Consider the following 12,092-nt stretch of genomic DNA (forward strand, 5'->3'; position numbering starts at 1 on the left):
TTTCGTACAAAAATCTCAAGGAAAATTTCCACTTTTTACGTAATTAAGAAATGACTTCGATTCTATTATTAATGACATACTAGAATAAAAATAATAACGCATAAATTATACGACTTAGAATATCAAACAATGAAAAGTATAATAATTATCAATTTCCCGAAAATGAATTTAAAACACCAAACTAAATAAAGTTTAAGAGAATAATACCTATTATAATAATATTATAATAATACCCATATTGTTTTTTGAACTATCATCAGCAAATGTAAAGTAAAAGCAAGCGTAAGAGCTCTTTTCCAAGCTCAGTGAAAAAAGACAAGAGAGAAACATTTCTCGAAACATTCTCCAAAATTAAATTATCTTTGAATTCCATTCAAAAGGACGATTTCCAACAAGCCCTTTTCAGTATTCAAACCAAGAGATTTCCATCTCCGTGTACACGCACTCGCGTGTGTATCAACGAGTACCACGAGAAGATATCCGTGTCTCATCCGCGTTTAACCTTCCGGATAAAACGGAATCCATTACGCACGCGGAGGGAACGTTGCACGAGTCCAGAGCATTTCCATTTATATTACCTTATCGTTATTCTTCCGGTCCGCTACCTTTGCCCCCCTTTCATCTGGATTCCTTTTTCTCCGTCGTTCCTCCTCCTCCTTCCTCGTTCTCGCGCTCACTTGATCGCTAAAGAATTCGCGACTCACTCCTGACGTAGGACTACGGTGAACACGCACTTGCTTGACCAACCTGCTTCATCGCTCGCCTCGTACTCTACTCTATGACCACCGACGTCGAAACGCCGGCCTGGACTCTGAAACGACAAAAATGTACATCGAATGATGAGTATCGCATAGCAGAAAATCGTAGATAATTTATGTTACGATACAATTAATAAAATGGATAAAGAAGTACAGGGTAGTTTGTAATTTATGGTACAAATAGGGTTAGAAAGATTCTAGCGTACAAATAGAACTGAAACTAAGAGGAAAACTAAGAATAATCAAATTGCATTGGAGATCTCATTTCCGAGAAATTCGAATTTCAAAATTTGACTAGTACTTATACGTAAGTATATGTTAAAAATGGATTTAGCGAAACTTGTCGCCTTCAAAGTTCTGGAGTAAGTGCCGTGTGGTCTCTCACAGTCCGCTTACCAAAAGGGGATCAATCCCTTCCTCACTTCGTGGCCAGGTCCTTTCTACAAAGTCTCTATTCTTTGGTAATACGACGTCGGATCGCTTGCCACTCGTAAACTATCTCACGCGTCTTCTAAACAGTCACATCACTGACACTTTATAGCTCGGCGACTTCGAGTCTTGACTGACTCCTCGGCCCACACATAAATTATCGTAAGGCTTGTGGCGGCACTCGACAACAAATACCGCCACTCGACACTAACTTTTACCGGGTTCGAATCCCGGGTTCGAATCCCGGCGCCCGTAGTCCGATTTTTCTTCCATGGCACGTAAATGAGAAGAAAGCAGCGCAGTAGCTTATAGCGACGTTTATCAGCAGCAACATCAACAGCAACAGCAGCAGCACTATCGCGACGACTACTACTATTACACCTCAGGCAAAATAGCGGTGTGCTATCCTAATCATTGCATTGACACGATGGTCAATCGTCGCTAATATATATTAGCCCTTACTTTCCTAATCTGTAGAAGCTAGCACAGATCATAATGTTACCTAAACCAGGCAAAAACTCACACCAAACTGCATCTTACAGACCAATATCACTATTTCCTGTGTTTTCTAAAATACTAGAGAAAATAATATACGAACGCCTAAAACCAACGATAGAGAAAGAAAAATTAATACCAGATCACCAATTTGGGTTCAGAAACAAACGCTCCGCGATAAAGCAAACGCACAGGCTCGTCAACGAAATTTTACTAGCAATAAAAAAGAAACAATACTGTACAGCCTTCTTCATGGACATTGAGAAAGCATTTGACAAAGTGAACCATGAAAGCCTCTTACAAATAATCAAAAAACACTCCCCGGAACAAATCCACTACTTACTCAAATCATACCTAAGCAACAGAACCTTTGTAGTAAAAATACAGGATGTATATTCTGAAGTAAAAACGCATCAAGGCGGGGGTACCGCAAGGAAGCGTCTTAGGACCAATATTATACATACTATACACGGCCGACATACCAACAACTACCAGGAGCAAAATACTGACATTCGCGGATGACACGGCTATACTAGTCAGGCACACTAATCCAGAAACAGCAGTCACATTACTACAAGAGCACATCACAAAAATAGAAGAATGGCCACAAGATAAACAAATAAAAGCGAACCGCAGTAAATGCAATCATATTACATTTACACTAAGAAAACAGAAGCCATCAGATATCCAATTGAATGGCATGCGCATAATACAAACAAGGCAAGTTAAATACCTAGGACTCCACTTAGACACACAACTTACATGGAAACAACATACTAAATCAATTACAGATAAAATACGGATAAAAAGAAGACAGATGTACTGGCTAACTAGTCGAAACTCTAAACTCAGCATGGAAAATAAACTAAAAATCTACAAAACGATAATAAAACCAATTTGGACGTACGGAATACCGCTATGGGAGACAGCAATGAGCAATGAGCCACATAAATAAACTACAGTCGCTGCAATCGAAAATACTGAGAACAATAGTCAACGTCCCATGGTATGTCAGAAACGAGGATATACGCAAAGACTTAAAAATACCAACGGTCAAAGGAGATATCGGCAGGTACGCAGAAAAATACAAGGAAAGAACGACATCCAAACCAGCTGGCTGCTGAAGCGAGCCAAAACTCTCATAGAAAGAAGACTAAAAAGAAAACACCCCACTGACCTCACTAAAGAAATAAAATAGTCAAACTCGAAGATGGTATCCCGCTGGGGATAGCCATCCACATGTTATTTAGCAATTAAGTTAGAAAAATTTACCAAATGTCCAGCTGGACAAATTGTAATGTACAAATTAAATAATTAAAAAAAAAATATCTAAAGAAGTTTGGAAAGGGAACGTTTGGAGTAAGCAACAGAGAAGATTTCTTTTAAAGAAGCTCATTGGCTTGAACATAACACATACGTAATAGTACAGTGGCATAATTACCACGCCAGTATCCTATCGTAATAGCATCCTATTAAGGTGTTTTGGAGATTCCAACTTCCTAAATTGAAAGTTTCGTAGGATCCGACGAAACTTGTTGAATGGGAATAGTATCACGCAAAAGTGGTTTGGATGTTATTGCCGAGTTTAGTGAAGTTTGTACAGCAGGAAATTGAAATGTGACGAGTATTGTTTTAAATGTACAGTAATCGCATGTGTATTTCTCCATACGGAAAGCAAATATTTTTCAATATCTTAGTATTTTGCATCGTAAAATAAAGGCAATTGTTATATACTGTACAGTAATTTATTTAGTTTGGTAGATAATTGAAATGACTTTTCATTAAATAGATAGAAAATAATCCAAAAAGCCCCATATACAAATAATTACTAAAATAAATAAAAAATTACTAACATAAATCAATTTTGCACATCGATGCAAAGTACAGAAGGTCAATAAAATATTTTCACAATAAACTCAGAATTTTTTCAAATACTTTTACCTCTTCCCCATGGAGATATGAAATTTACATTAAAATTGAAAATAGAAACGTATGTATATCATCTTTTGTAAAAAATTTGGAAAAATTTCATTTCAAATAAACTCCAAATAAATCATTATTTATTTGAATAAACATTGTTATTTTTTATCTATCTTCTCCAAGATTAATTCATGAAATCCTGGGCTAGGAAATATAAATAAAACATTTATAACTTACCTTCATAGGAGCAGTATGTTCCTAACAACAAATTGTTCAACATTTTTCTGGATCCCGCTGTATGTACAATGTACATACATCTATTCAAATGTTTCTTTGGCAAAGTTTAGTTTTAAGACGCCTGGTAACATTTAAAATTACTAGAAATTTTAAACAATTTTAAATATAAAGACTATAGAAGAAGAAGCTACATCTACGTTTTTGATTTTTAAATTTAATCCTGGAGCTAAATGTGTGTTTTTTCATCTTCTTCGTAATTTTAAACATATTGCTTCTTGCAATATTAAGATATTGTTTATCTTACAGTTATACTGTATTGCTTTGCCTTCTGTAAAACTCCATCAACTATGAGTATCTTTAGACTTAATAGACTTTAACTACTTTATATTAAAATATTCCTCTCTAGTCATAAAGTGACATTAAAATAACAGATAAAAAGCAACAGAAATATATTTATGTGCTTACATATTCAATAACATCTTTCACAGTACTTCCACAGAAAAATATTTAATTCTCTAAAAAGGATAAAGGTACACTTTTTAATATTTTTGTACCACTACGTGCTGTCATTCGCTTTCATTTCAACTACGGTTTGATTCAATTGGATCTGCCTTGAAGCACGTCAAGAGGTTTAGAATGCAGGTAAAAAGGTAAAGAGCAGCCAGTATTTATAAGGCAGCGTCATATTCTCCGTACAATGTAGCCGTGAGACATAGTTTACCATCACGAACTAGTTTGTAAACAAAATTGTTACACGATATTTGCATGGAAACATAGGTCGTTCTCCGTGCAAACTTCGCACGGTTTAAATCCTCGACAAACTTTCTGCAGTTTGCACGAGTAATTTGAACTGATACACCGGACCGAATCGACATCGACCACAACGACCATGATTTTGTGTAACACCATAATGAAAATTGAGATTCGTTCGACGAATATCTCGTTTGCGCTATGATCTATTCATTTCCAATTTTTCTAAACTTTTTTTTCGCGTTTTATTTCATACAAATTTCTGTAAATATATTTTTGCAAACCTTGCCTGCTTTCAATTCACTAATAATATCATTCAAAATCATTTGCTAAAAGTGCATTATATGCTTAGTAACAAATTTCCGTTCTTTACAATTTGCCGTAATATTTATTCTTTTTGCCCCGTTGAATCTCTTTTATCATTATTTAAGCGAATGAAAATGTATTTTCCACGGTTAATACTCACTATGACCTATTTTGAACAAATTAAAACACGCAGAAATTTAAATACGACGTATTCAAATTTCCAGTAGTAGACAGTGTATACGAATAAACAATTCGTTAAACAGTACAACTAATTTATCTGATGTAACATTAATTTACATACGAAGTTAAATAACTAAAGTATCGATATGAACTATTCAAAGAGAACAATGGTTAAGAAAGGACAAACGTACGATATTCTTCTTTTAATGAAATTTCCTTAGAAATTCCTGTATGTCGGCGAAAGTACAGAAACGGTGCTTTCTACAGCAAGAAACCCTTCGCCGTAATTTCGCTGGAGAAGAGTATTTCAGAACCGAGATTTCTGTTTGCACGCCCGGCTCGTTGGCCTTACTTTTTTCTAATGTTTCTTCTTTCCTCTTGAATTGTCTTTCTTATGTAAATTTTCCCTCCAAATGATATTACGAAATTAAGATAACCCGTACTTTGTAGACGGTGTGACTTAAACCTGAATTATACCAATACGATATCAACGTTGTGAAAGGAAAATGAAAATGAGCTAAAAAAAGATGAATTGCACTGAAATTTATGATAACATAAAAGAAAGAAAAATTATCAGAATCATCTACAGTAACTTTCTACGTTTAAAAAATTGTCTACTTGCCTCCTTTCTTTTTCTCTTTTTACCCTATGCAGTAGTAAATTCAAAATTACGTATAATTAACAATTATTAAACAAAAGCATTTCGAATGAGCACATTTATTCGAAATTAATGCCGATCGTCGAAAGGTTTCAGGAACTATGAAATTTTTTACAATGTATACAAAATTAATAAATGCTGCATGGAATCCTCACATAGATCGAGATTCATGCGATTGTCAAACACGAGAAACCTTTCACGCCATTACAAAGTAAATTGGGACGAAATAAATGAAATCAGAAATCGATAAATAGAACGTTATTAATATACGATCTAGTCTTGCATCGTATAAACTGCATTTCGGAACTTCAAATTATGCAAGATTTTTTACATCTTCGCATCTAGCTGTGAAAGTAAAAGAAAATAAACATCTATTTATCGCAATCAGTTATAAAACGTACAAATTAATCTTCCATTCTTCGTCGGTGATCGAATGAAGAAACAGGAAAAGAAATAAATTACTATACAAGTGTTACGTGTTATGGGCATTACGCTTCTCCATCAATAGACTCGCATAAGCAGTGTATAAAGTCCAAAGTCTATAGAGAACTCATAGTTTCCTCTCCAACAGGCGTTGGTCGTTAAGAACGTGACACACATTCGACTATCGCAATATAATCGAACTTCGTAAAGAAATTAAGTGCTTTATAATTAATACTGACCTCGTTGCTCCTAATCCGGGTCACCTTCACATTGTCCGTAAAAATTGGCTCGGTCCACGTGATTGCCGTCCCATTTCTTCCGGTGACCTCTATGTCGTTCGGACAGTCTTTAACTTTTGGCGCTTCACCGCCTGAAATACGATAAAATCCAATCAAAGGACCTTTTCTTCGTTCAGAGACAGAAGACTCGGTTGAAGTGAGTTATAAAATGAAAAAGAATAATGGGATACGGGCGCGGGCGACGTGATTTTTCGAAATGTTAAAGTTCAAATCCTTACGCTTCCCTCTATGATTATGGAAGATATACAGTGGCTCACAAAAACCTTAGAAACCTCTTATGCGTACAAGGTGGTCCGTAATTAATGGTACAAATAGGATCAGAGAGATTTTATGATTCAAAGTAAGACAAAAATCGAGAACAATAAAACTGCGTTGGAGACTTCGTTTTTGAAAAAGTCGAATTTGAAAATTTGCATAGAAGATTACATAACATTGAAATATTGTTCATTATTAATATAGTGGATATTACAAAAAAAGGTTCAATGATGGTGTTGTAGTTTGAGCATAAAATTAATTTGCATCTACTATTGGGTTAGTAGGTCTCACGACAGTTTGAATTAAGTTATTCAATTTCAAATATACTTCATTTTCATTCGAATTTTGTATTTTACTCGACTAGGTCGTACAAAATTCACTGAATTGAAAGTACAAAGAAATACGAACGAGTTGTTTAAAATGTCGAAAAGGAAACAAAAGGAAAAATCAATCTTAGTTAAAGTTATTCAGTTTGAAAGTTAATAATCACTTGGTTACATATCTTAAATGGCAGCACCTACAAGTAACGCAAAGTTCAATTACGAAACTTCATCTTGTTTCAATTAAGCGAGAGCATTTACCGAACGTTTAACAGAATAACAGTCTTTAACGATTATTATAGGGTACATTAGTATTACGTGAGCAGTTCTCCAATGTGGACAAGTTAATATTCTGAATATTCCTTTCGTTCTTCCCTCTATTCCTCCCTTTTCTTCCTGACGCCATTTGCCAAAATTTCCGTCAAAATTGCAATTTTTCATTAGTAGACTGCGGTTCTAAACTATAGAACTATTCTCTATAGATAGAAAAATATAGAAACACGTGCAAGTTATAAGCAAATTTCGAAAATAACTTATTCGATACAAACCAGTTTGGATGAAAAAAAGCTTATAAATAAATTGCTCGAATCGTAAAGAGTTAATAACCCTGTACCAAGCAAAACACAGCTGCACTTCATTAGTGTAGCGTGCAAGCTGCCCAGAACCATCGTGGCGTTGTGCGAGCAACGAATTGCTCCGTGTTGGTAACAACTTCTACGGTTTTAAAATCAATACTAGTTACAAGGATTTCATTAATAATCTCTATGGCCACCGCATAGCGATTACATTATTAAAATTTCCACCAAAGGAGTTACTACAAATATCTGTTTAGAGTGAATCGCCATGCTTTAAAGTTCCATCTTTATCAACGCTGAACATGCATCCCGCTTCTGACCAATAAATCACGGGCTATGATTAAAAACTCTTTCCATGGTCGAGAGAGAAACTGACTCCTCGACGAGTGGAAACTTCATCCGGTTGCGTTTAATTAATTCTGGTAAATTAGTTTCCGTGGAGGGTGCTGCGTCGGGATCGTTGTGCGTTACTTTGTGGAAAGTTTGCGTATTTCGTTGACGAAACGATCGGTTACGAACGTCGCATATGGAAGTTCGATGGTTGTATGGAAAAGAAGCTGATAATGCATGCAAGTATTGTGCAAAGTAATAGAATTCTGTAAAGTTAGTAAAAAGTGAAGAAAATTTGGAACCCGTGAAGTGAATTTGGAGGAGAACCCGATAGAGAATATCAGACACGTAAAGTGAATTTGAAAGAGGACGATAGGTGTGTGAATGGTGAATACTTGGTGTAGAATGTTAAAAATTTGAAAGAAGAATGTTTGGGACCATATGGAGAGGATATGTTATTGTGGTTACAAAAAGTATTTGAACATACCCTTATTTGCCAATAAAGCGTTTTGTTATTAGATACTACATTTTATTTTCATAGTATCATAGTTATATGAAAATATTACTTGGTAATACGAAAATGAAATTGTACCGTTGCGTTTGATGGCTATGTATAGGAGAAACAACAGTATACGAACACGGAATACGAATCATTTGGCATATTATGTTTCACGTACAATTTGCATCAAACCGAAGCGGGTTGTTGCACGTTGAAAAGGAATAAGCATATTTGTGGAAAGATCGCTTGTAGCATTAACGCTTAACCGCGCGTTTAATTGCTTTAGAAAGAGAATTGTCGATGCACGCGGGTATCTACGTTGCCATACGCCGAATTAATCTTGGGCTATACGATGGATAGTGTTGGATGAGAATTAGCTGTACAGTTGCCGAGAGATTTCTACGGATTTTCCTAAATGAGAGCTTATTAACTCTTGATTAGTAGCCGACTACTGACTTTCCTATAGTAATATACCTTTGTAAGGGCCTGTAAAATGGTCGCATAATACACCGACTTTTATCCGGAAAGCATCCGCCTATTCAAGTGTTTTTGTAAGGGTCAAAACACTCTTTTGGTGATATTATCGTAACGACACAAAGGATGATTCACGCAACTGGAAACTCTTAAATGCAAACATACAAAATAGGTAAAATAATTTCTTACCTAGACTCCATTTTTTAATTATATTCATAAGAATATGAAGTTACGTAAATACCCGCAGCGCGTTAATAAAGCTACTGTCACGAAAACGATAAATACAACTTTAGAATAGAGTTAAGCAAATACGTTTAATGCAAATATGTGTAATATAGTATGTGTACGGAATGTAACCGCGATATTATGGCAATAATTTCAATTTTACTAAACCGAATTAATTTAACTTGGATAAAAGCAACTAGTTGCAAATGGATACGAATCCAAATGCTAGTTTAAATAGAGAAAACAGATTGATAACGAGCCACGTCTTGGTTACTTGGAAATGATATTAATTTCGAATTAATAAGGCCAGATCAAATTGCATTCGCTCGCGTGCACTGAATTACATTTGAAGCTTGCTAATGCGAACACAAAGATGCAAAGGATGATCTTCCTCTTAGCGTATAGCTTTAAACATATCTTTTAGATTATCGTGAGTAATATAGGTTACAGATTAAGCGGCAGTTAGATCCTACTTTTCTTTTAAACGCAAGCAATCTCATATTTAATTACCAACGTTACGAGATAGATTCCTTTAACATAAAAACATTTTTATCTCAACAAAGGGAAGGAAAAAGTTTAATGAAGAGTAAAATTGTAGCCAGTTTTTCTTTGTATAATATAGATTAAACGTGACTTTTATTTTTTTTTAATGTTTCAAAACTGTTAGCTGCGATTCAACAATTGCGTTTTATTAATTATGTACGCATCGTGAATGAAAAACACAACAATGACGAAATACGATTCTGATTTAACTTCCATTATTTCTTCGAATGGCTTCGTTCTAGATGTATTTAACAATGGTTTGAAAAAAGTTCAAAAGGAAAGAATTAAATAATAATCCCAGTATATTGTACTTGTACAATATTCTCTTTCCAAACCACAAACAATTTTAAAAGCATAGAGTATAAGGCATTAAGTATCAAGAGATGAAAGAAAATATGCTTATATAATATAATTTGAATGTGGCATGAAATATATTAATCATTTTTAAATATACGAACTGGATTTCATTATAAAATGATTCAAAACTTGCATTAAATATCACGTAGCTTCTGTGCACATTTTCAATTTTGTTCTAAATTTTACCAATGTGATTAATGATTTGTATTTTCAAAAAGTTTTTTTCTTGGACGAATGCATGATACAGTTAGACTCTAAAGGGTCGAACGAAACTCGACATGTAAAAACATATGTAGGACAAAAGAAACTTAGTAAGACTAAAAGATCAGAAGAACACTAAAGCCAAGCCTACACATCCACCAAAATATCCACCCATTTATTCCTCCTACGCAATTCATGCAATTTGAACGTTCCACCCCCTAAACCTTAACTCATTCAAATCACCCTCCTAATTATTCCAATCAACATAACTCGCCTAGCAACACCCCAATTTGTTGCCCCATTTCTTCGATCGTTCGCCGTGGTAGATCGTTACACCGACGAGATACTGTTCGATACTTCGTCGAATGCGTTAAATCCAAAGCTCGACATCGAATAAAAAAACAACTGGCGTAAGAGAACAGCGAGTAATTTCCTTCGTCTAGGGATTCAGCGGTTTCCGGCAAGAATCAGTCGAGCATTCACTCGGGGATTCATCGAATAATCTAATTCGTTGGGGCAACGAGCAACGATCCGTAGATTATACAGCATTGTGGCGAACCCTATTCCGGAAACGCATTTAATTAAACCGTCGCGGAGTTTGGATTCCAACAGACGAAGGAAGAACACTTATTTGAGTGGCAAGTGCAAAATTTCTATCTCGACCTCTGTCTCAGCGGCGTCTCATTGTTAACAAATGTTATAAACATATACTTTATAAAATTGTTATAAAGTATTCTGCTAAATGTTGATAACTATAGTGACTCACAAAGCTATTTGAATACTTATAAATTTTTTTTTTGTTTAATATATAATGTGCGTTACATAAAATATTTTGAAATTTTATTAACACTGTGGTCCGAGACTCGATTGTCATGATTATATTACAAAATGTAAAGAGAGGTTAAAAATGTATGTATGTACATACACATGAGTCATTTAATGTAAAAGTGGTGTAAATCAAAAAAGGTTCTTACTTATTCCGCTATCCATCGTGAAACTAATGAAGATATACTTACACCACTTCTGCACAAAACAGAGTGAAGGTAACGCTTTCGTGATGTGATGTTGAACCAAATAGGCAAAAAATTGACACACCTTTTTTTGCCATTTTTACATTAAATGGCTTATACATAGATGTATAGAAATTACAAGATATATACTTTTAAAATAAGCACTTATCTACATAATGTACTAGCTTTTTTATTAGGTTACTTTACATGCTTTTGTACATGTTCTGAAACTTAGATGTGCAAAACATTCGTAAATTCTTATGCAAGATGCCAAAGTGTTAAAAAGCAAATTTGTATAATCCAAGCATGTAAAAAATTTCTGTGTATATTTCACAAAAATACGCATTTGCATTTATAATTAAATTACCTAATTTTGCTAATTACCTAATATTTATGTTTAATTTAGTTTCATTTTATTAATAGTCTTTGTCACGATGAATATAGAATACCAAACAAAATTATATACTTTAAAATTTAATAACCTAACATCAATCACTATATTCATCTATAACTCAACGATATTATTTGAGGATTAAATGAATGCATAAAAAACTACAATCCAACAATAAATATTTATAATTTAGATCTAGACTATGAGTATTGTAATTTGTCTTACGGAATTACAGAAATGTCAGGATATGGAGCGTCAGGACGCCACGCTGGAATGTCAACGACAACGTCCAGTATTTCCGAGTGTCTTTTAATGGAAGAACACAGCGTTCTCGTGCGTCTCAGACGACTGTGTTAATAGCCACTGCCATGGCAGAAGCTTTTAAAACCAGCGACACGCTCGACACGAAAACGTGTAATGACGCATTAAGTCACGAGAAAATGCGACTGAACGGTTA

The 12,092-nt window shown here is 34.6% G+C and overlaps 1 protein-coding gene across 3 annotated transcripts in view; it reads right to left on the reverse strand.

Annotated features, from left to right (window-relative positions):
- Positions 1-222: 222 nt before the first annotated feature.
- Positions 223-12,092, reverse strand: part of LOC138187238 (uncharacterized) — a 78,515-nt gene continuing 66,645 nt past the window's right edge. For all 3 annotated transcript variants that reach the window (XM_069127821.1, XM_069127830.1, XM_069127815.1), the window contains 2 exons: positions 6,396-6,526; positions 223-811 (listed from right to left, as the gene is read on the reverse strand). In XM_069127821.1, the coding sequence (XP_068983922.1) occupies positions 701-811; positions 6,396-6,526 (242 nt within the window). In that variant the 3' untranslated portion in view covers positions 223-700. The remainder of the gene's footprint in view (positions 812-6,395; positions 6,527-12,092) is intronic.

Source organism: Bombus flavifrons, chromosome 2 (assembly GCF_040668555.2).
Source record: "Bombus flavifrons isolate JBK064 chromosome 2, iyBomFlav1_principal, whole genome shotgun sequence".
NCBI classification, from domain to species: domain Eukaryota; kingdom Metazoa; phylum Arthropoda; class Insecta; order Hymenoptera; family Apidae; genus Bombus; species Bombus flavifrons.